A 26,352-nucleotide genomic window follows, 5' to 3' on the forward strand; every position below is an offset into this window, starting at 1 on the left:
CCGCCGTCCAAGTGCAGACAGAAGTTATCCTGCGCCGGGCGGCCGAGTCGGTGATGGGGTTTCAGGGAAGGTAGAGAGGGACACAGTGGGATGAGGAGAAGGTGAGGTGGAGGGGGGGGGGGATGTAAGAAGGTACATCAGGGGAACTGGAGGATATTTAGCTTTGGAGACAGGTGCATTCATCTTTCCCCCCTGTGCACGTCTGGGACAACGTGTGCCTTATCAGGGCTAAGAGAACCCGGGGCTCCCCGTTAAATGGACTTTGTGATTAATGCCACAGCTGCGCTGTCAGACTGTGTGTTATGGAGGCTAATCATCTCCTCCTGGGAATGAAGCCACACTGATTTGATGTTATTTCCATGGTTATCATAACTTCTGTATTCTGCTTGTGATTTCAAGTCCAACTGCGAGTTGTATTTGATTTAACGATGACTGCCTGGATATTATTACAACTCTGTAAATGTGATTTCCTTTGTAAAAGGTTGCTGCATTCATCATTAATCTACTGCATTTTCTTCTACAGTCTCTGATGACTACTTTTATTTTTCTAGTAAGGAGGGACAATGTGCTAAAATAAAACAGTGCTTTAAATACTAAAATGTATTTTCTCAGTTTTACCACAAATTATTTTTAACAGAGCTGCCAGACACAGATGTTGGTTTGAGAATAGAAACAGAAATTTTACCATTGAAACAAAAGCAAAACCCAGACAAAACACTGACCAGAGACCTGCCCCACTGTCTCCACCGCTAATATAAATACATGAGGGTGTTAGAGGAGTCAGTGTTTATCATGCTGCAGGCCAGTATATAGGCGACTCCATGACCCAAAGCAGTGGGCGGCAGAACAAATGAATAAACTGCACTTTTCACAAAGCAGGTTGTCGCCCCCTACACACACATCATACAGCGAACGTTTATGTCTCAGCCACCCCCTCACTGCACCAGCCAGATGTCTGTATTCCCCCCTCCACCATTTCCCTCTCTTTCTCGTCCTACCTTTTTTTTTTTTTACTCAGTTGAAAAAGGTGTAAAGTGTATGCTCAAGCCAAAGCCCTGGCTTATGTTTCATTTAGAGACCATAGAACGAGACAGTTTCACAGAAAAACGAGAGGAGTGAACACACTCCTTAATGCATGTGCACACACACACACACACACACACACACACACACACACACACACACACACAACCTAGGATCAAAAGAAATAAGAAGTGCCGGCACACATACCCACACACAAAACGACAATGGACATAGCGCTGGCAAGTAAAGGATCAAAGACACAAGCTTTTAATTCCAGGCACCGAGGCGAGGTAAGCATCAGAACCGAGGTGCTTGAAAACCGAACAGCTTGTTGCTGACATTTGAAACAAAGTAATAAAGGTCTCATCTGTGGAGATGCTGATGTTGAGTTGAAAACAGCAATACTGTGAGGTGAAACACAACTTGAATAAAGATGATAACCTAAACCTGAAGGTAAGGCAGCTGCACAGTGTTGGAGGTCTGAATGGGGAAGATAGCAGCACAGTAAATAACAGGGTGGCCAGCTTTAAGGACACGGTTTTATAGGCCTGTATTCCTTTATACCACACACTGATATACAGTAAATGCAGTCAGCATGAGATGAAGCATTGACATACAAATTATGAAGCGTGTGGATCATAACCCGGAGCCCTTATACCATGGAGGTATGACTCCTGCTGCCCCACAGCACAAAATAATGCTAATATGTCAGTTGGGGGTTATTTATGAATCCATACCACTGACTGTGTGATATTTTTTCCAGGTCCTTCGATTTTTCACTCCACTTGCCTCATTGTCTACTGAACATATTTTGCTTTCAAAGAGCCTATAAGATGAAACAAAACAATGCATGATATATCTGATGGATCTAATTAGGTACTCTATTATATGCAAACTATTTCTGATGCTGCCAGAGGTCTTTATTGTTTATTCCATGCTGATAAAAGTTATATATTCCACTCCACTTTAATTTCCCTGTTTATTTAAGTGCCTTTTTTTTTTTTTTAATATCGGACTCACCGTATTAAAGTTGGGGAAGAGGCTGAGTGGGGAGGATCCATTGAGCCTGAAGGGCAGGAGGTGTTTGAGGTCAAGCTGAGGCTGCAGAGGCCGTCCTGGGACAGGGAGGGAAGCGAGGAGGGGGCTGCCCTGGGCTGACGTACCTGGACAAGACACAATGAGATAGATGTTAGGAGTCGTGAAACATTAACAAAAATTAACAGGAGGGACATTTCTGTCTCAGTGTGTCTGTACAGTGGAGCAGCACTGATGGCTTCCAAGGGGTCAAGTGCAGTGCTCAGGGGAGGCCTGACTTTGATTTATTCGATACCAGAGGCACCGTTACACCTCCAGCTGTGAATGGGCATGTGTTTGTATCTGGGACATTGTAGCGTGTTCAAAGAGGTTCTTTTTCTATGCAGACAATAGGAGGTGTACATGTGTGTTTGGTGGGGGGGGATGTGCAGTTTCACTGGACACTTAATACCCCCCCATTGCAGGCTTATCCCCCAAGGACACACGCCTGCCCCTAATGTACATACACACACACACACACACACACACACACACACACACACACACATGTACTAAACACATCATTTAATTACTGATTTATTGGCTAAGGAAAGGTGCTTGCACGAGGGGAAGATGGGAGATATCGGATTTCAAATGGACCAGGGATGAAGAGATTTCTAATTTTCCGCCTGGCTGCATTTCAGTGGACCGGTGCGCTCAGCGGTGTGCAGGCACTTATCCCAGCACCAGGATCAATCATCGGTGTCAGCTGCAGGTCACCGTGGCCACCTCAAAGTATGCCTATCTTGTGAGGCCTCGTGCACACATACACATACAGCTGTGAGAGGGCTGCACTCGTGTGTGTGAAAACGAACACAACAAAAGAAAAAGAGCAATCAGTGATCTTACGATAATGCCAGCTTCTGAGGAATAAAATGGCTTGACCATAAAAGAGAATTGTTTTAGTAGAGAGACCTGAGAAATGTTCATGTGTACCTGAATATCAAATGATAAGAAAAGACTCAAAGTGAAATCAATGGCCATGTTTTTTCATTTATTAATAGTTTAATTAACAATGAATTCTAACGCAATGGGAAGATCGCGGTCATGGTCAAGAAAAGCCAAACTTAATTTGATGTCGGCGACACAAACTCCAGTCTGGGAGTTTGACTAGACTACGCTGGATGAAATACAGAGCTATTCCACTAACAGGTCACCCAAAGACTGCTCAAACGTGCCCACGAAGGCATCCCACTCAAAAAACTGTGAAAATAAAGCACAGTGCAAAATATTTTGTTTTTCATGCTCGCTCTCAAGGTTGTGGCATGATGATTGTACTGCTGTATGGCTGGAGTGAAGTAGAGAACACAGTGATAGATGAGGAATCTGTCAGTAGTCTGGCCCGTGGCTTCCTTGCGGCTTGGCAGGATTTGGCAGCCATGACGCAGGGTGGGTGTGTGTGTGTGTGTGTGTGCGTGCGTGCGCGTGTGTGTGTGGTTGGTGGGTGGGGGTCTGAAACACTGAAGCTCTGAGCATATGCTCCTCAGCGCTGGGCTCGGTCTTGCCTTTGCCATGTGTGGGCTCTCCTCTGCTGTCTGTCTGACACCCAGAGAGAGAGGCTGCACAGGACGGACACGGCCTACAGACAGCAGCCGGCAGGGAATCGCTCCCACACACACACACACACACACACACACACACACACACACACACACACACACACACACACACACATACACACACGCACACACACACACACACACACACACACACACACACACACACACACACACACACACACGCACACACACACACACACACACAACATGCACATTCACACACAAAAAGACAAAAACAAAGAGATGAGTCTCCTCTTGGCACGGCTATCAAGAGGAAAAAGCTGGGCTTGCAGGGAGGACAGTTATCAGCTGATAGTACTTCCCCACCTCTCTGTGACTCCCAAGGCAGCTTATTAAATCAGTGGCTGGCTGTTTGCCTCTTTGGATGATAACACTGCCACGGAGGCGCAGCCTGAATCCAGGCATGCACGACAGCGAGCGACGGAGTGTGTGTGTGTGCTCCGCTTGCATATACTAGACGAGTATCACACGCACACACAAATGCATACAAACAAATCTGCCTACGCACCTCTGAAAACAAATAACTCCCAGGGCGAAGGGGAAGTCAATATAAACACAGTCACACAACATGCACACACACATGAAAAAAAAAAATCAAACAAGGTGCAATTTTCCACTTGGCACATATTGCGTATGATTCCAGTAAGAGTCACTTTAAAGTGAGTTCAAGCACCTTACTTGTGTTTTTGCATGTGTTCGCAAAGGTATGTGCAAGGAAGAAGGATTTTTTTGTATTCCAGCCTGCTCCTTCTGCTGACCTGTGTGTGTGTGTGTGTGTGTGTGTGTGTGTGTGTGTGTGTGTTTGTGCACATATGTGTGTTTGCATGTGTATGTGGTCGTGTGCACATATGCTCTTTCTGTCCAGAGTTATGTCTGCATCACGGCTCAGATTTATTTCTGCCTCACTTGTGGTCCGGGGTCCAGACAACCGCTGGCAGTTGAGGCGAGGCCTGGAACCAAATGTCCAGCCTCTTCCCCTCTCTCCCAGATGACTTTGCTAACGGTTCTGACTGTCTCTGCCAGTCCCTCCCCAGGCAGACCTCCTCCTCCTCCAACCATCACAACAACGCATTCCTCCCTCTCATGACTCACTGGGCTTGGTTACACAACAGCCACCGTCACATTGCATCTACTCAGATGTGTGTGTGTGTGTGTGTGTGTGTGTGTGTGTGTTTGCGCGGTGCATCCGAGCCGTGCAACTCAAACACAGATTTTTCAATTATTTTCTACATGCTCATCTGAGAAAATAATGGATTCCAATGTACACAAGCAAACACACCGAGCGTTCCCTCCTCATTCCTCTTCCGCTATCACAGAATTAGCCGTTCAACCCTTAAGTCCTTCGACTGTAATTCTCTTGTCATCACTCCAGTGCTCCCTTAGCTTTCTGACAAATTGCCTGTTCTCACATCTAAACACCCCCCCCCCCCCCCCCCCCCCCCCCCCCCCCCCGTGCGCTGCATATTCCTGCTGCTGAGCGGCACGGGAGAGTGAAAAGGAGAGGGTCGAGGAGGATAGAAAACTGCCTTTCTATTTGTGGCCCGGTGTAATTATGTGGGATAGTTGCTGGCGCAGCAGGGTCTTGGTGTTGGGTGAGTGGATTTCCACCTTCTTTTTCCTCCTCTCAGTCATTGTGAAGCCTCTCAAAACGAATCGCTGATTTCACTCGGGATGACCTTGCTTAAAACAGGTGCCATTTCAGCTGGGACTGTATAGTATATGATTGACAGACCTCTCTGCAACCTGATTGGATGAATGCACCACTCGTTTGCTGTAAATCTGAAATCTAAAATCTCACAAAACTAATCTGGCAACATTTATTGTGGCTCTGCAATATTTGTTGTTCTTCATTGTGTCGAAACTCCAACCAACCAAAAACTCTCTTTGTCTCAGTTTGACTTCCTTCCCAGCCTACAGAGACTGAAAACACAAGGACACTGTATGGCGGTGGACCCCCAAGAACTCTAGTGACTTTGGCTATACTGTTTGTATAAAGACACAAAATACTGCTTGGTGAAGTAAAAAAATAAAAGTATAAGACCAGTGCTGCTATGTCCACAACTGAAAGGTAAGACTGAGAGAAAGACTGTCTCTCTCTCTCTCTCTTTTTTTTCTTTTTTGGAGAGACGAGTGATTGTGGGATCACCGGGGTAAGAGCCATTTCTCTCTCTGATTTCTTCTGTGATTTCTGCAGAATTTAGGGGCTCTGTGCAGCACATCTCTGATGCTCAGCTGCGACTGCCTGTTGGGTAACAGTCGGTCTGTCAGTGAGACCTTCATCATCAAGCTTCGGATCTGATTATCCAGCTGTGATAATGAACATCTACACATCTACACTTAAATGAACAGGAATTTGCAAGGCAAATTGCTGACCGGTGAAATGATGAGCACTAAGTGCAGGCGCAACATGAGCATAATGACTCTGCACCATGTGGATGATTCTTTTGTCAGTTGCCAAGTGCGCATAATAACCTCTCTTTTGATGATGTTTTGCTAGTCAGTGATCGTGGCATTCACACAGCCGATATGCACACAGCCGAGTCCTGACATGCACACTCAAGAGTCATAAAACGATGTTGCTCATTGTGCATCTGCCACACTGTTGCCACACTGTTTCACCATCCCCCCACCGCCCTGCAAACTTCCCGCCGGCTGCTGCCGTGCCTCAGACCAACGGGCTGATGGGACTGGATCTGACAGTGGAGGAAGAGCCGGCAACTACAACTCTCTGTGCATAAATATAGAACTGGAGCTTTTTAGTTACAATAACCCAACCAACAGAACACCTTATCGACCGAGGTATGAAATGACCCGAGACGTGCTACGCATACAAATGGCTGCTTCAGATGCGCTGCTCCTGGAAAATTGTAAATTGGCCTCATAGTGTGTTAGAGGCTCACGGCCATTCGAGGGCGCGAAATGAAATTGCGCTGCCTCCGAATGTCCGAATGTACTCCGGCGAAAGACAGAGAGAGAAAGACAAAAGAGGGAGAGAGAAAAGTGACTGTTAACAGTCAATTAGCTTCCGCTTGATCAGGAGGTGGTATGAGGGCCACCGTGGGAACTATTATAGCACGGACAGAGAACATTAACCACAATCAGTTTTAATTAAAGACGGACGCTTTTGTATTCCTCTCCATCCGCGGCCGTTCTTCCCTCACTTCTATTCTCCACTCCTTCAAGTGTGATGATCACCTGCAAACCTAAGTTTCAGACCGGACGTGAGCGGACTGATTACACCCAACCGCGCAGAAAAGACGGAAATTCAATTAGCCCTCCATTAGGCATGAAATCGAGAGAATTATGTGTTTCTCCAAATCGGGAAACATCATCACATCATCATATATACAGCATTATTCCAAATACGAGCTACAGAGCTGGAAAGTGGCCAAATAAATGTATGCCTCTTGCTGTTTCTGCATTCAAATTGACATTTTAGAGGATTTTTGTTTTTTTTTATGCCACTTTCCGCTTTCAGGAGTGAAATGTAAACTGTTCTCAGTAGCATGCAATTACATTTTTTTTTTACAAAGAAGCCTCTCATTTTATCCCCCCCTGCTTCCAAGCTCTCATTTCCTCACCTTACCTTAAAACCTTTTAAAGTTGTTTTTTTGAATTACGTTTTCGCTCTTTTTTCTGGGTCACTCGGCATAACGTGTGGCTGCACTGTGGCTGTATATTGTGTACTGAAGTGGATAAGTTGATAACTGTGTGTGCTGCACATGACAGTTTGTATTTCCATGTGTGCACAGCGGGCAGATATAGTTTATGCGGTAAATATGTGCTCGGAATATTGGAGCAGAGCGGAGCTGCAGCTTCACCCTGTTTGATGTCTGAGCGGTCAGATGCCTGCTTGTCCACTGAGCGCACACCTGAGTTTATTCTCCTCTCCAGTGTGTGTCAATGTGAAGGCAGAGGAGCTAACAAAGACCACAAAAATCGACGTCTTCGCAGACATTTCAAGCAGAGATACTTGAGTTGATTTCTAATAAGGTTGTGAAGAAATTTTATGAGGATTATATTTTATCTCAGCATGGGTACATCCTTTCTCTGACACTATTTTAAGCTAATCAGCTCTTAAAAAAGAAAAAAAATCTCACATGTAGTTTTGCCCTCCTTTCTCCTTCTTTTCCCTGGATTGCAGAAGGTGGCAGACTGCTCCATGTGGCCTGATTATATGCAAGGCTAAGCACAGTTTGACCCACGACTGAAAATAGAACACTCAGGAAGGGAGATGGCTTCATAACTTTTCTTTCACGTGTAATTTTTAGAGGAATGAAACAAAATCTGTTGAGTTTGCCTCCCTGCCGACCCCAAAACCTCACCTGTACTCTGTCAGCAATCTGTCCTCTTTTACTGTCCCGCATAGACGAACTGCACATCAATGAGATTGTTTTAATGCTTCATTAACCGCAGAATACAAAATAAAAAGCGGTATGAAATTAGATGAGTAGGCGGGAGATTTACAGGGAGATACAGACCTCAGGCAGCTCCATCAAAGTTTGAAAAAAGGAATGTAGAGGCTAATTTAGAGCCGATAAATAAAGTATGACCTAACCCTGTGGTTTAAATTAGATCAATACAGAGCCTTTGGCTTCAGCAGCGACATCGCCTCATCAGACAAAGATACCAACTTTAGCCGGTTACTGTCTCTGACAAACAACGAGGTTAGCACTCAAATTCAATTACAAGAAAGAAGTGTAGGCGATCTGACCCTGAAAGTATCTTTTTGTCTCTCTTTTTTTTTTTTACTGTTACAGGGTTACATCATAACCTTAAAAGCTTATTTTTTTGACATGAAAAGATGCTTGAAAAGTGGCTTGCAGCAGGTTTGAACAATTATTTTCATAAATTTGACATTTTACCTCAAATTGCAGATAAGATGTCAGCAGTATGTTTGGGTGTACAGTATTTGACTCAGTGAGTCGTAGGGGCCCGGTAACACGACCTCGTGGAGATGCTTCTTCTCCTGGGGAGTGTCTATAATGAGTTCTGTCAGGCAAGCAGTGAGCAGTGCGTTCCTGCCGAACGCAACCTGAGCAGAGGCAAGGCCCATCTGTCAAGCAGAGACGATAAGCCTGGAGCCATCCAGAAACAAATTGCTCAGGTTCCCCACTGTGAAGCCCTACGAGGCAGCCGGCTACAGGCAGGCAACAGAGATGCCACTGATTCCTGATGCTGCACAGGAAAAAGGGAAATATCACACACATTAATCTATGCAGATGGTGCCGATGGCCAGTCATTACTCTGCTGCAGCAGCAGCTGTACACAGAACCTCAATGTGATGATACACCCCAAAAAGACCAAACAAATGTGGAAAAAAACCCCCATTGTTTTGGTTCCTTTGCTTTCAAGCCTTAGGGTGAGCAGCTTTGACAAGTCCCCCACACTTTTGCTAATCGCCTCCCTTTGGTTTACAAAGATAATGACAGCTGTTGGACCTTTCCCTCGAGGTAAAAAAACAAGATGAACTTTCATATCACAGACAGTGTTGGAAAATGATCAAAGGTAAAAGATGACAATTGAAACATCTGTCTGGGAGTCAACATTAGCCCTCCTGTCCATCATCCTTATCAGGACTAGCATTACCAAATTGCAGCGTCATGCTAAAAAAAACAAAACAAGACTGAATAAACTAAGGTTGTGTCATGCCCACGCGTATGCAAAATCATGTGTCTCGAAATGCGACGGGATTGACAAGAACTCAGATGAGGTTCATTTCCGCAGCAGATTGAGTCATTTGTGGAAGTGGCATTAAGTGCGACATCGTTTTTTACATGAATAAATATCAGGCTGGTCAACCAAGCGTCACGCAGCCATCATGCCAACTGTGACAACTCATTATGAATTGATTAGATATGGTGGGTGAGCCGGGCAGGCTGGATCTTCAAGGGAGAGGGACGAGGTGTGCTGCAGAAAGTAAGCAATAGACAGAGGTTGCTTTCTAATTTTAACTCCTCAGCTGATGAGAGGAGCGAGAGATGAAAAACATTCACTCAGATGCTGAGACGCAGACATAAAGGTGGTTATGAGGCATGAAAAGGAGAATGAAGTTGTGGCTCTGTTAAACACAGTGGAACTATCCTCTGCTGAATTCCTCAGCACACAGAGGAGAAAAGCTCTTTACACTTAATGATTCATTTGCAGTTGTAAATAGTGTGAGATTTGTTGGTATTGCAGGCGAGAACATCCTCTTTATTTATGTAAACGAGAACCGCAAACTGCTTTCAGAGAGAATTGTACTGTACATTACTTGTATATTATCACATTCATTGTTATGCAAAAGAGCCTCTGCTAAGCAAGTTGTATTTACAGCGAGTCAGTAAATTGCCTTCCAGAGATGTTTTTTTCTTTCTTTCCTGCCATCAAATTGCCTGCTGATCATCTAAATCCACCCCACCTGAATTTGTTTTTCCACAAAATGTGTCTTTCCTCACTCATTTCCTCTTTCCAGGTTCTTTGTTTGAGACGTTTCCTATAATACACCTAATTTCAATTTGGCTTTCAGGCATGTGTCTATGGCCAATTAAAACTCTTAATGGAAATATGTACTGGCTATAAAAAGGCAACGCTTTCCTGTTCTTTTTAAGTCCTAGCTGTAGGGCCAAATTTGATTTTTTTTTCTACTTTTTAACACATCCACATCGAAGAAAAGTGGGAGACAGTTCTTATATTATTCGATAAACAGAAATGCAGTTGCATCATAGGAATGAATGCGGTAATAAAAGTCCTCCGGCTGTGAGGGTCAGCAGGGGCAATGCATATATTAGCTCTTATTCTATAATATTGATACAATTACACAGGTAAAACACAGTAGCCATTTATAGATAATATAAATTTGATTAATAAAATTCAAACTACTGTCTTTGTTGACTGAAAGCAGACAGGATTTATTGAATGAATTTAACTGCAAGGTGTCCAGCAGGTTAAAAGGTTGGCTGAAGGATGTTCTGATGGTAAAAACCAATTACCCCCAGTTGCTTTTTAAAATGCCCTCGCTCTCAATCAGCAGCGGCCTTGGGAATTGAACTAGCTAATTTTGCCCAACCTGGGCTGTAATTGTTTCAAATCAGCCTCATGCCTCAGCTTCACTGCCAGAATAATTGCTCATGAGCGGGAAGATTAATCTACAGAAGCACATCTGTGGGACTTAATTTACGGGTCGTGGTGCCATGCCTTGTGGATCCATTAGACTCATTTGTTTTTTTTGTTTTTATTCCTGTACAGCATATGCAGCAAAACAAAAGGTGAAACAATAGTGGGGAAACAAGCAAACTTAATGCTCAATATTTGTACACAGTCACAATCACACAGTTTGCAATGCTGGCGTAGATGCTTGCGAAGATAGTCTGCAATGATTACAGATGCAGACACACAGTGTTCATGAACAGTGTGTGTGTGAGTAGTTTTGATTTGAACATCAGTAGCTCATACACCTGTGAAAAAAACTCATTGTAACTAACCCACTCTTCTCTAAATGATTTGTCTCTTATCACGTCCATGTCTAAACACCTGTTAATGAAGACTTAGACTCAACAAATTCTTGCAAAGGAGGAAAAGTGTCATTGTGTGTCATCGTGTGCCAAACGTCTACCGGCAGCGGCTGAGAAATCAGTGATTGGATTGTGAGCCACTTTTAGGCTGAGAGCGGACAGGCCGCACGACAAGCTCTGAAGAGAAACAGCTGCAAGCTGCAAATTGGAAAGCCTTTGTGAGAAGCTGCTCTGCCCTTTGTTGTCTCCTTCCTCTTCTCTTCAAAGTGTTGGCATGCAGATGTCTCCTCTCATTCCTGATGCGCAATTACAAAGATGCGAGAGCGGCATAAAGGGATGAATCTTCATATGAGGTATTGTACTGCAGGCGGCACACCCGAGCCCGGCAGCTGGCGTGTTTTTAAATAGCAAAACATCACCACAGCAAAGGGTTTAATGCCCCGCTCTCGTGCCGCAGCCGCAGCTTGTGCTTCCAAACCTTCTCCAACATGACACACAGGACAGGATAATGTGGTTGGAAAACAATCAATGCGACCACCAGTGGTGGTGTTATACACCCTCCACTCCAGCTGTAGAGCCCTCCTGCTCTGCCTGGGTGCAGCAAGGACACATGGGACTGAGCAGATAAGGATTCTTATCAGAGCCTGTGCAGGTGTTTGGTGGAGCGAGGCCATAACAGGATTCCTAAGTTACTACCGGCCGTCAGGATTTCACTCGATGAAAAGAGTGGGAAAAGAAGTGCAGAGCGATGCGCGGGTGGGTGGGTGGGTGGAGGTGAGGTGGGAGTCGTATGTGTGGTGGTGACGGGTGAGCCGCTGGCCAGGGTGTTATAATTGTGAATCCGCTAGAGAGCCACAGTAGCATGTCTTAGACACCTGCTGGTGTGGTGATAAGGAGTGAAAACCAATCACTTCAGCTACCCGGCAGCCCAAACTGGCATCTTGCTGCCTCTCAACTTGCTACTTCTGTATTTCTCTCAAATATAACTGGCTTTCTGTTATAGGTCAGTTCCCTCTGTGGGCTGACACCTTGGGGGGAGGAGGGGTTGAGAGGAGAGGAGAGGAGAGGAGAGGAGAGGAGAGGAGAGGAGAGGAGAGGAGAGGAGAGGAGAGGAGAGGAGAGGAAAAGAGAGGACAGGAGAGGAGAGGAGAGGAGAGGAAAAGAGAGGAGAGGAGAGGAGAGGAGAGGAGAGATGCTCTTTTGTTTACAGTTAGTGAAGGTGGCCTGTCAGCACAATCTTACAAATCTAAAAATGCAAAGCAGTTCGTGGGGCAGAAGTTTTTCATGCCACTACAGTCAAACTAATTTTATCAGAGGTCAAGGACATGCAGTCTGGCTCTGAGTGAGTCCTCAGACTCTCCGGAGAGCGTTTCTCATTAGTGTGATTCCAGCTGAGGATTATAACGCGAATCCTTTGGATAAATCTTTGCTCGTCACGGAGAGACCGTCAGCTGTTGCAGTCAACCAGCGCAGACTCCTGAATTATTCATTTCCTGTTTACAGCAGGCGACAGGTGCTTGACCTCTGTGATGAGTGCCCAGGGTGTCTGAGAGAAGTGGTGACAAGGGAAGGGAATGAGGGGGGGAGGGAAGCCTCGGAGGGACGGCGCCAGAGACGAGGAGGAGGAGGGGAAGAGATTCAGAGGAAACTGCCAATTTGTCAGACTCAGGTGTGTGCTGAGGTCTGGGGTTGGTTTTACTTTTCATGCTTTTAATTTAAATTTTGTGACAAGGAATAAAGCCTTAACGAGAACGTGAAACGTGAAGCTGCATTGACGGTTTTAAGGGATGAGATGGGGTTGCAGCTCCAATTCTAGGGGTGTAGAAGATAGAGAAAAAAAAATTACCGTGAAATTACCGTTTCCCAAAATGTTAGGGAGTAACTCTGAGTGGCATAGAGGTTAGGCAGCTCTGCCATGAGCTGCACATCAGCTGAGTGGCATTTACTGTAACCTTTCCCTTGGCTTTTAATAACTGGCGCAGAAACAGCAGAAACACGGATCACTGCGATTCACTGGGGAGCACTAGGAAACGGATATCCCACTGCTCGTGGCTACGCAGAGCCCATAAACACCCTGGGTGGAGCGTGAAGTTGAACACTAACTCGGTTTCAGCTCCAGTGAGGGTCAGCTGTAAGAAAAATTTTAAAACTACATATCAGGGTGACTGCACAAATGAAATGTAAGAGCAGAGAGCAGAAAAGAAGAGAATCATGGCTGAAAGCTAAAGGAATTGGGAGGGAGAGGTAGATAAATAGAGAGACTAGAGGCTGTTGTCACAGATGTTGTCAAAAAAAACACATTCGACCCGTTGGGATTGTTTAGTTTAACACCAATGAAATACCAAACTGAATCACAGGAATTCAATCTGGTTCACTCAGCCTGAACAATAGCCTGTGACACCTGATAGCTTAAGAATAAGCCTCTCATTTGATGTGGACATATTGATGTGGACATCTGCACGAACACACACACTTGCAAGAATGCATGCAAAAGCAAACAGGCTCTCTCCAAAATGAAGAATGGGTTTCACCTTCAGGCAACTGGGGGGAAAGAGACAAGACATTTCTCCCCTTCAGCCGACTCCTGCTTGAGACAAAATAACAAACGGCTGAATGATATAGTGAGCTGTCCCCTCTGGTTGCAGAGTGGGAATGGAACCACATCTCTGAGACAGCAGCTACAAATGCCCCATCTCTATAACCAGCCTTTCTTTCTTTCTTTCTTACTCTTGTTCTCTCAGCTGTGCATCCACAGAGACCTTGGCAGATCTCAAAGACAGATTAATCTCGATTGAAAGTTGCTCAAGTGTCCTCAAGCGTCAAAGTATTACCACTTATCGGGGGAGAGTGTGGCGCAGACGAGCCAATGAAAAGATGGAAAATAAGCTGTGGTGTCATTTGGGATGGACGAAAACACCCACAAACCTTCCAATACTGTATAAAGTACACCATACTGGATTGAACCCTCATCATGTGAAATCTTTTAACAGACTTCTTGCCTGTCTGCCAGCAGTGAGCCGTGGACTGCTGCTACTGGAGCTGCATGATTATCACAGTTCTGGCTGCTGAAAGAAACTCTTGCTCTCATGTACTTAAATCATGTGGAACATGATTTTAACCTGGTATGGGAACATCATCTGCTCGCTGTCAACACTGTAAACTGCCCATCTGTCAGGGGTCAATGGAAAGCAGCAGACTGTTCATTGTAGACAAGTACACTTGTAAACTAGTCCTGTACTATATTACGTCATTCAAAAATTGACATATTTTAGGCTTTTCATTGTTTCTCTTTAATTAGGACATTCTCTGTTCCTTTTCATCTGCCATGCCAAGAGATACTCACTTTTCAGGCAACAACCAAACTTGAAAAAATTATACCAATATAAGGAAATAATAAAGATCATGATCATTTTAGTTTGAAGCTGTTGAAAACTTAACTTAATTTTTTTTTTTTTACCTTTAAAACAGTAATGATCAAAATTAGCAATCAAGGTTACAAAAATATCTTTAAGTATTATTCATTAAGAGTTTAACATAAAAAAAAAAAAGTAATCCGATTTAGCAAGGCTGTCTGGGTGTTTTTTTGATCAGGTTTGATCGATAGTGACCAAAGTCCTGATTGACGAACAGGCGTTTATGACAATACCTTTTTTTTTTTAATTGAGTCAACTTCATATACTCTTATAACTCATATATAAAAACAAAATGGTTGGCAGAAAATAGTGTGTTCATGTTGGAACACTTACTCACTCAAAATTAACCAAAATTCATGATCCCTGATTGTAATACTATAAATATTATTACTAACTGTGATTTCTCTTATTGTGGATGACTCACAGCAGTACATTTACTGCCATGTTTCCCACTCAGGATAATACACTGAGAGGAACACTAAAAAAAACAAAACAACAACAACTCCTGTCTGCTCATTTGTATCAGGGGTAAACTTTTTTTTATTCTGCATTATTCAATTCATTGCACATGTAACATATGGTGTTTGTAATGACTAATTAGTGACTCATTTTAGCTAATGTACATTTTAATTGGAACAATTAAATTATAATGCCGTCATCACTGCTATGTTATTATCTAAACCAAAATATTTGGAGACATTTTTTGTAATTTATATTGAAGAAATGGTCAGGGTCAGGGTTAGGGTTAGGGTTTGCTGTGCTTTTGATCGAGCCTGTTTATTATCATTTATGTAAATTTAAAACATGTCAACAGGAATGAATGTATCACAAGATGTGAGGTATAGACAGAAGAATCAGCTGACGGTGGTACAACGTGCGTTGGGAAAAAAAATCTCTCTGAAGTGTTAGATGAATTTCTCTCATCACTCATTTAAAAAAATGCAACACGCACATGTTTCCCGCTCTCTATAAAGCTAATGCAGATGATATAACTTTGGGCCAACTAGAGTTGTGTTGACCTTTGGCTGTTACATACTTTAACCTCGACTGACTGCGTGGGACTCGGCTAACCCACTTTAGTCTGTCTGCTGCTGTCTGCTGAGACAAAGAGGATTTACTGGTAATCTGGCTTTAACAACAGCAGGAGAGTCGACTCTCCACAATAACACTCCAGAGAATAGGACTAATCAAGACATCATGAACATCAAACAGGGAACAATTACCTCTAATAAAATCAATTTTCCTGATTGACTGAGAGAAAGAGAGCTGACAGTTATTTGATTGGCCTTGATTACACTTAAGTGTTTTGTATAAGTTCATGCAGAAGAAAACAATCATGTCAGAAATGTTTTAATTGGCTTGAAGGTGAAAATAAAACCCAGGTATGACCGAATTTAGTCCTTTTTTTTTTTGCTGCAGATGAACTCAGTTTCACTTATGTTCTGACTCGTGTCGACATGCCAGATTTAAAATTTCTCAAAGAACATAAATAAACTGTCAACATTTTGACCCCCAAACTGGAGATACTGACATAAAAGAACAAGAAAAAAACCTCCCCTCTGTTAGCTCCCACCATCACTTTAAACCAGCACATAAGAAGCAGGTCTGAGTACCCAAAAGACAAAAAGGCGCCTGATGAGGTGACAGAAATGGGTTTGATTGTAATGGAGAACAAACATTGGATTTGATTGCAATAATGACCAAATGGTTTTAACAGGTGGAAGTGTAGCTGGGGAAGTGTACAATTCGCAATCCCTCCTCATTAGTAAGCAAATGAATTCAATCACCTCTCTTTGGTAAGCGGCTTGATAAATCCCTGCAAAGTGGTGTCTGGCTTCAACCGCGGCGAGCAGCTTTAATAGGTGCGGAGCTGTTAATGCATCATTCTCATTGACCGTGCGCTCGCCATTCCTCTAAGATCAGCCCGGACACAATCGTTGGCCTCAAGCAAACAAACCCATGTCAATGAGGTTGGGGCTCCACAGGGAGCAGTGACAAGCATTTTTTTGTTTTCTTGCAGGGGCCCCAATAGCTTTACAAATGTTATTCGTATGTGCCTCGAGAGGACGGCTGCAGCGTGCTAGTGCTCCAGGGGAGGGTGGAGGAACCCGACGGGAAGGGCGATGCAAATCTGAGCAGGCAAGCTGTGTCTTCCAAAGAGGCTGTAAGAGAGTCAGGACAGCTCTCCTTTGGCCACAAACATCTACAGGATGAGAGATTTCCACCCAGCTCAGAGAAAAGCATTGTACCACCACTACAAGCACCTGCTGCACCTGCTCCTGTGACACATTGTCCAAGACACAGCGGGACGTAGGGTTGTAGGCACCGGTACAAAGACACTAAATGAAAGAGAAAGATCCAGCATGATGACTTGTGGGGAAAAATGGTTCAAATTTAGGCCTAGTAGCCCAAAATTGACATAGTCCAGAGCATGTTTCGGCCCAAACGTCGTCTGCCGTGAGTCTCATCATCAACACTCTCTGACATTTGCGGCATCAAAGGACAATCAATATATTTGTTGTGTTAGAGCAGGGACAGAAGTGCAGCATTTGGCATCAGCTTAGACTCAGTCCAACACAGACAGAACTAATCTCTCCATGCCTGGCAACAAATCCACTCCACAGCCATAATCAATTCGTTAGACAGCACATATATATACACACACACACACACACACACACACACACACACACACACACACACACACACGTGTGAGTAAGGCACTGCGATGATTAGCTTGTCCCACTTAATCACTTCCTATTAGAGACACCTGCAAGGTTGCAGCAGTCTTGTGTGATTATGTGTAATCATCGAAATGTCACATTTGAATTATAAGCAGCAAGAGAATACGGGTCGAACCATGATGCACATTTACACCATAGAATTAGTAGGTCTTTCATGCATTAAAAACTATTCATGTAAGCCCCACAAATATATATATATATATAAAAAACATTCACACAAGACTCAAATATAATCTCTCACACATAATTTAGCATATGCTGTGCAGGCGTATAAATACACACAAACACCCACACTGCGATGGGAGCGGGGGGGGGGGGGGGGACTATCTGCTGTGGATAAAAGACATCCCTTATCAGCTTCTTCATAGAGGAGCTGGGAATGAAGGCATTTACTCAAATGAAAGAGGCAGCTTTTGGAGATAAGCCGAGAGAGACGAGGCCCAACTAAGCTTTCAGATTGGACTGGGCCTACAGGGGGAACAGAGGAGGACGGGAAAAACAGAGACGGAGAGGGAGGATGGATGGCTGGACGGACAGACAGGTGGATGGTTGATGAAGTGATGGGAGAATATTTCAGGCTCTTTTCTTGTGTTGTGTTGTGTTTTTGTGTGAGGCAGATGTGTGCTCACAGAGGAGTGTGTAGCCTTTGTCTGCGATGGAAGTGCTTACATAAAGAGTGTTTAGAGGATGTGGGTGTGAAAGCTATTGTGTTGACCCCGGTATTTAGGCTGTGCGGGCGTGCATGTGCACGTCTCTACCTTCTGTCTATCCCTGTGCTCAGAGCTGGCCCTGTCTGCACAGCGAGCTGGCACATCTTCGCTGCTGCGCTGGGCTGTGAGCTGCGCTAGAATAACCCACTTCAAAGAGACCCATTGTCACGCACTAATGTGGCGAACGACAGCTAGCGCCACAAAAATCAGCACACACCGAGACTGGATATTCCCTCTGAGATGGGGGAGGAGGGGTGGCGTGGGAGGGGATGAGGAGGAACGAGTGAGAGAGAGATGAAGAGAAGGGTTTGTTCACAAACACACTGCTGTGCCAACATTAATCATGTAAACTCTCATAAAATCATTAGCGCTGATCATTCCCAGGCAGGCTCGCTCCACAATGCCTCGGTACAAAAAGAAGCAAGAATGCCAATTCTGTAAGAAATGTGACCTTTGTAGTGTAAACATCACAGAGAAGTGTGACGGCTGAACCAAACATCAGGATTTAGATATGACGTTTAGAGATTGTACATACTCTGAATATTTCATATATAATTACCATTGCATCTACAAAGACACTCACTGTATTCAGATACCTGCATTGCATTTTCATCAACTCATTTATGTAAATTCATATACTGTACTCAACTGCACTACAAATTTCTACCACTGATAGCAAGTGTGATTTTTTTTGTGTGAATAAAAACGCCTACAAGAATTTATGCATTTGTGTTTTTTATACATTTGATTTATGTGTATAATAAAATGCCAATTTGATTGGGTCCCCGTGCGTGTGTGTGTGTGCGTGTGTATGTGCGTGTGTGTATATGTGTGCAGGAAATGCTTACTATATATGCATTGGTGATTGCATATTGGGTGTGTGCACAGAAAATGCATACCATATCTTTTGGTAATTGCATTTTGTCAATTGATTTATGTATATTCATTTGCTGTTTTGGTGCAGCGGTTGAGAGCTGAGTTCTACCTTTTGAGTGTAAAAACGTTTTACTTTATGTATTTTAATGAAACTTTTATTTTATAAATTGCTTGAAACCCAAATCCACCCAGTTTTTTTTTTCATTTAATTGGTGGTGGTGTGTATATGCATTTACGACAATGATTGGAATTAATTCCCAGCCGCTTTAATTCATTCTGAGTGCGGCGAGCTGTTAAACGCTCATGAGATGGCGTGCGGTACAGGTGGAGGTCAACTTCCCGATGGCGAACACAGAACTGGAGCAAAGACAGCCATTAGAGATGGATCGCTGCATCTTCTGTTTACACTTACCACCATTTACACACTAGCTGCACTTCGTCATGTGCGTTGGACTATTGCAAATCGTTGGTCTGGGCACCACGTTCTGATGGCTGGAATTGATTGTAAAATCAATGGCCTTTGTTACCTTCACAGACACTGATCCTGATGCTTGGAGAGCCAGTACAGTTACATAAACAGTCTGGTTTTATGTCGTCCAAACACGCCGAGACAGGACGGAGAATCACCGGAGAGAATCAGAGAGATGCTCCATCTCCTTTTTAGGTTGCATTTCCTTTATATCTCTATCGTCTCTCTTCCTTCACCCGTCTCAGTTTCTAGCTCATTTCCTGTTCCTGTCTGGTCTCTTTTTTTTTTTTTTTCCGTTGTGTGTCTTTTCATCCTCCAGTCTGTCGGCCTTAAAGGCCCTTAGCTCTTTTCTCACTCATTTAAGTCAAGGTCAGGGCATCAAGTGGACTTGTCACCCACTTCAGATGAAAGCTGCCTCACCTGCCGATGAATTCATGAGCACAGAAGAAAACACACACACACACACACACACACACACACACACACACACACACACACAGCACTTGGAGATGATGTGGTGTCGTTTCTCTTCAAGGCCTCCATCTTTAGCCTTAGCACCAAGGGAACGAGAGGCTAAATGGTGAGGTTTTTGGTGCAGAGAGCAGCTTGGGACCATTTCTCATGTTGTCAGCACCCCCGCTGGGGCTCACATATGCCTACAGCTCTCAGCATCCACAAGCCATCGCTTCAGCGGGAGTGCCGATCAAACCCACGCTGTCACTTCAGTGAAATGACTTGAACTGCCACTCAAACACAGGCATTTTCCCCACGGGGGGCTCAGGGCCACAAAGGGGTACATACGAACCATGCATTCAGACGGCGTATATGCAAAAGCAGCATCATGTAGTTTCTGTCACAATACAAATCGTACTGCTCCAAATTAACAGCCTCGATTACAAAGAGCATACAAGCGTGTGTGTATGCCAAGAAAGAGATCTCATGAATAGATGCGGGTCAAAGAAAGACTAACCTGGAATAATAAATTCATTGACTTGTTCTCTCCGCTCTTTGCTGACCTCTAACCTGTCTGAAAGGCGCCTGCAGCTCCGTGTAGACAGGCCTAATTATTGTTACTGTCAGAGTCCACCCACTCACCCTCTATCTAAATATCATTCACACACAAAAACACACTCTAAACCCATTTACATACAAATATGAAATTTCACTTTGATTTATGACATGCTACATCTAGGTACATGTACATTTTCTGTCAGCGATGGTGGATTTTAGTAAAGAGATAAATCAGGAGAAAAGTCCAGCAACTTCTACAAGGTATGTTCACATTTTCAGATCAAGGACTTTGTTCTATTCTGAAGCAGTTCTCCACTGATTTAGCATTGCGTTAGCGTTACTCATGAAAAACGATGTGTTCTCCAACATAAAACCATGATGTGTTTTCTAAATCAGCGCTCTGCTTAGGTTTTGGCACAAAAATCACTTGGTCAGAGAAAGGTAATGGCTTGGATTAAATGACTCCTTGAACATTGTTGTGCTTTACTACCTTCATCGTCATGGCAACAGTAAACACCGTTTTGAAACTGTGGCTTCCTCCAAACAAGCAAAAACTCTATATACATCATCTGAACCGCGTCACTTCTCCTGGACACCCGACTGTCATACATTATTTGACTACTAGAGATCGTTTAAGATACAAAACACCTACATTATTTAAGGAGGATTGTCTCTTCTTCTTGCATTACCCACAATGCAACGTGACGGCAGACAGTTCAATCAGACACAGGTCTGTTGGCGGCTAACGTAGTCTGGACCTCCCAGCTGACTCAACTCCACACTGGAGGCTGACCATTTTTTGTGAATCCTGTCAGCTTCCTGTGGGATTGGAGTCAATTTCACGATTCATCACAAAAAATAGGTGAGGGGAGTGTGCTGTGAGGGACTCATAATAACAACAGGTCAGTTTTTACAATAAACAATAAATTCCAGTATCAGTATCAGTATCCAGTAACAGTAAACCGTGTGTCAGGCTGACAGAACTTTTGAGCAACTCTTAAGTTTTAAACAAGGTCCTTAGAGATGAGAGTTTTGGTCTTTGGATTAAGGCATTGTACCCTTATAGTACTACTACCAGTGTTCTCGGTACTGCCAACATACTGGTCCAAATGTTAATAAAGAAATAAAGAAATGTGCAGCAGAATCCAAAGTAATGTATGAAAAAACACAGCGCAGAAGCTGGACAGAAGTGGGAGTCATTCGTCCAGGATTGGGACAGCTATTATTTTTAGTCCGTCATCGAATTGGGACGGGTTGGGAGTATATTTGTGGGAGTGGGATTGGAGGTATGTGAAAATCCACTCCCATGCACCCTCTACTGCACATCCCACATTTTCATTTTCAAACTTTAGTTCTTGAGCTTCATTATGTTTTAAGTCAATTTATGTCCTCATGAAGCTTCTTCTGGAGCCCCGAAAGGCTTTACATAGCTTTTTTCTTTCTGCATATGCAATACTACGCCTGTAAACAGACTTTGCTTTGTTGTTCATCTTTAAACTTAACACAATCATACAAAAAAATATCAGTGTAAATAATAAATTTGATTTTTACACAGAAGCCTCAAAAGACCAAAGTATGTGTGGTGTGATATAACACACTGTATTATGAGCAGAATGTGTGACTCACACGTGAATAACAGTATTTCAGCACAAAATGACTCCAGGTTGACGATGTACAACATTGCGAGAGCTTCTATGAATAGAATCTGTCTTTAAACTCGCACCTAATGGTGCTACCATTCTACTGGAAAAGATAAAATAAGATCAAGATTAGTGACTACAGCAAGACAAAAAAAAAAAAAGTACGGGAAAAAAAAGAGTTTCAGAGTAATAACATATCCCACTGTTCCTGTTACCTGGAAGCAATGTCAGACCGGCACGTTAAAGTGAAAAAGAGCCGCAAGCCGACATCGACAACTCCATAAAAGTGGGAAAGAACTTCACTCAGGTGGGACAGCATATAAAATGCAGTGAAATTAGAAACAATAAATATGAAATAATATACAATTTGTAGCAGCACTGAACATTTCTGTCACTTTCACTCAAGTTTTTATGGCGATGACGCAGATTAATAGGTGCTGAGGTAATGAAAAATAAAAAAGTCAGTTTAACTACAGATTTGTCATTTCAAGTGAGGTGTTTGTTGAGCTAATAGAGAGGGTTATTTGTCTTCCCTGTGTGCATGTGTGTGTGAGTGTGTGTGTGAGAGAGATAGAAGGCAGAGGTGGGCTGAACAGGAGCTGGAGAGCTGCCACCTTCATCCCTCTGGTCCATGAGGGATGAATGAAAAGACAGGAGGCTGGGGAGATCCATCCATCATGATGTCTCATTGCCTCATGCTTTGCTTCGACACACACACACACACACACACACACACACACACACACACACACACACACACACACACACACACACACACTCACTCACTCACTCGAGCGCACACACTCAGTCCAGACAGAAGCCCACAGCTGCTTTAACCAAAACGACACAGACTATTAGCAAAAACGCACACTCTGGTGGAAGAACTTGTTTGTTTAAGTGACTGATGGTCTGAGAACGGGGCAGTTGTGTAGTTGGTGGGAAGTGGACCAAAGACTTTAGTCTAACAGTGATGCCTTTTCATTAACCTCCTCATTTACACCCCCTACACCCGTGCAACCACTTCAAACAGACGTGTTATTGCTGCCTGCTGCTCGGGAACCCCTCCAGCCTCTGCACGTTTAAACTGAAACCAAAGGCTAGTGGACATCTCAAGGTCAAAGACTGCAAGTGAGACGACTAATTAAACTGGGATTTGGCCTGAAATTGTGGAAATATATCATCAGTAGAGTAATAAACAGCCTTCTTCTTTTTTTCTTTTTTTTTTAAGAGTTATTACTTATTTTCCATTAATCTCCCTCAGCTCTTTCTTCAGGGTGTGGCCAGCCCTCACTGAGTGGTCGCAGACTGTAATCCTAGCCTCACGTAATTACCCCTGATCAAGCTTGGGACCCTGTTTAGCGCAGATTAGCCCTGCTTCCCATGCATTCCCACCCCCCCCCCCCACCTCAGATCCTCCAGATAAAAAAAAAAAAAAAAAGAAAAAAAAAAAATGAGTGGAAGAGGAAGAATGGCACCCACTCCCATAGGGGCAGGCCTCTAATCAGCCCTCCCACAACCTGTCCCCAGCCTGGATGGAGGGTTAGACACAGTGAGGCCCCCACCAGGTTTGTCGTTCTTCAACTCTTCTGGGCAATTCTGCATATAGGAACAGAGCTCTGCCTCTCAGAAAGCGACAACATGGTGAATAATAATGTCCATCCTCCAATAAAGAATATTATCTGGAATAGAGAAGAAGCTACCGCAGCCACACAGCTCCCCAGCAACCCCACCAAATGACTTCTAAGACGACATAATGACCAAGATGAAATCAGTACAGGACAAAGGCCCGAGTAGTTAGGGCTCCATTCGACAGAAGAGCGACTCTTCATGAGCTGACTAAAATGGCGAGAGGGACAGAAGATGGCATTTCACCTCAACACCGGAGGCTTTGGTGCCTGGTGTGCATCATTCGTCACTGGTGGGGGGGTGGGTGGGGGTGGGGGCGGGGGTGGGATTAAGAGGTTGTGTTTTCGGAGGAGAAGTAAATATCTGGAGAAATGCTAATGTGGCATCCATTTGCATGAGTCATTTGCCCACCGAAGCCATTTTAAGAACACCGAGATCTTAAAGCACCACGCAATCTCACTTTTGGTGAGATCCATCACATCCAGAGGTCTGGTATGTCTGTCGTATACAAACAATACATTCAAGTCAGTAGGCAAGACTATAAGCTTCTTTTGGATCTTTGAACACCGTATCTTTTTCACTTTCACTTTACGTTTTCAATTTGTCTCCGGAATTGAAGGAAGGTCTAAAAGCTTTAACCAACCAGAAAATCACTGATATATACGAAGAGTTGCATTTTGGCGGGATAAAGGTTTGAGCCGTGGACATAAATCAGTGTTCCGTGTAAAATACAGGAGCAGAGCAGGTCCATTAGTTATCCCTCCGCTCGGCCCACACAAAAGAAAAATACACATTTATTTCCTAATGTAGAGATGATATGGAGTTAATTATGCAAATGAAGTGGAGAATTTCCCTGTTCTGGATTCACACCCAGTTTTTACACTTACAGTTATGCCAGTGTCAAATTCAATCAAAAATAGCCATTTGAATTTTTTTTTTTATTATTCCTTAAAAAGTCTGAAAAATTAAATAATTTCTTTTCAACCTCTATACTTTAATAGGTCAAGGCAAGGTGATCAAGGAAAGGCAAGGTGATCAAATTCATATATAAAAAGCAAATGAACAACTGGTTGTCTAAAGCCTCACTGGGAAGTCTAAAAAAAAATAAATGTTAATGTTTTAGAAGCATATGACTATATTATCAAGAAAAAAAAAAATCCAAGAAAAAAAAAAAAAAATCCTTTAGAGACGCTCTTCACAGTGAGCGTGTAATATGCATCAAAACTGGTTTACAAGTATCCGGTAAAAAAAAAAATTATATTTCAAGAAAGCGTATTTATTTATTTGGCTGCTGCTTGATTGAAAGGGCACATTTCCATATAAATCTATATTAAAACAGTTGCGATGTTTTTCGACTTTCAAAGGGAGCAAACCCCAGCATAAATATATTCTGCCGTTGAGGTGCACTTTATTTTTTTTTCGATAAAAAGAACCAACTTCCAACCACGGACCGAGAGGAATAAGGAAGCTGAGGTGCCGGTAACTCCGCACAAGTAAGGGCGCACACATTTGTTTTTTTGGGGATCCATCTGGAGCTTCAGATAACTTGATGCAGAGACGATTACGCAGGTATGTGGACGATTATGTTGGAACAAGTGAGGCTAATTTATAAATTGAATGATAAAATAGTCACTTTGAATGTTCAAATTCCGTCCCAGATTAATGACTGAATATTCTGTATTTTTAATATCTTGACAGCGACTTTTAGTGAGCCTGATCTGCTCAGGAACGTGTTTTTATGGTGCCTATAACATTTAGACAAATTTATAACCAATAGTTCCGCTGCAATATTTCATCCACATGGACGTATTGGTCGTGATATTTCTCCTGTCTTTCATAAATTTGTCATAGGGATTGCTTACTCAGCGCAGCCACGTTATCAGCGGTAAAGAGTGGAGTATAACTGAAGGTGTTCTAACACTTACCGATCAGCATCGTGCCTCCAGGACCGTATCCGCGTGTCTCCAGCTCGGCGTGTCACCTCGCGTAAAGACGGTAAAATTTTACGCACTTTTATCCCCAGAGAGAGAGAGAGAGAGGACGTGCACGACGCGCAGGTGCGAACCGGAGGCGTCTTGTGTAGTTGTGAAGAGCCTTGAGATCTGCTGGAGCCGATTCTATATGGGACTTCTTCCCTTCTTGTCTCTGTAATGACAACTACTTCTTTGTTGCACTGTATCCTTTTCCCCCGTCTTTGGTGACCAATCCCCGAGAAATCTCAGATCCTATTGATGCGCGTTCTCCTCAGTTAAAATCCTCTTGCTCATGCTGCTGCTCCGCTTGGCCTGAAGGAGGCGAGGAATGGGGCTGGATGTAATTGCCTGTTCCTTCTCTCTCTCTCTCTCTCTCTCTAGCTCTCTCAGAGTCCTCTCTCCTTGTCATCCCTTCCTCCCTGTAGTCCTAGCTCTGTCTCTCTCTCTCTCTCACTGAGCTCCTTTGAACTTTGACAGGACTGCACAGACAGGAAAATTAGCTGCTATTTTTCTTTTAAGTCTTCATACCTGTACAACTTGGCAAAGCATTTGCCTTCTTGTCAAACTTGCTGCTTTACAGGTCACCAGTGGTAGCTTATACATGTTTCAATATCCAAAGAAGGAAAGAAAAAGAGCAAAACCAGGAGGCACTGAGGTCTGGGTGGCAAAAGCATGACAAGTGCACTGTAAACATAAGGGGGAGAGAAAATAATATTTTCG

At 43.6% G+C, this 26,352-nt stretch overlaps 1 protein-coding gene across 3 annotated transcripts in view; it reads right to left on the bottom strand.

The window, feature by feature from the left end:
• Positions 1 to 26,352, bottom strand: part of znf385c (zinc finger protein 385C) — a 118,718-nt gene that overhangs the window by 22,380 nt on the left and 69,986 nt on the right. For 2 of the 3 annotated variants that reach the window (XM_069148651.1, XM_069148650.1), the window contains exon 3: positions 2,044 to 2,186. In XM_069148651.1, the coding sequence (XP_069004752.1) occupies positions 2,044 to 2,186 (143 nt within the window). Of the gene's footprint in view, positions 1 to 2,043; positions 2,187 to 25,584; positions 26,006 to 26,352 lie in introns of those variants that run through there. The other variant, XM_069148653.1, reaches the window with a different exon arrangement.

Source organism: Embiotoca jacksoni, unplaced genomic scaffold, assembly GCF_022577435.1.
Source record: "Embiotoca jacksoni isolate LCO1_2020_lvr unplaced genomic scaffold, fEmbJac1.0.p SCAF_15, whole genome shotgun sequence".
Classification (NCBI taxonomy): domain Eukaryota; kingdom Metazoa; phylum Chordata; class Actinopteri; family Embiotocidae; genus Embiotoca; species Embiotoca jacksoni.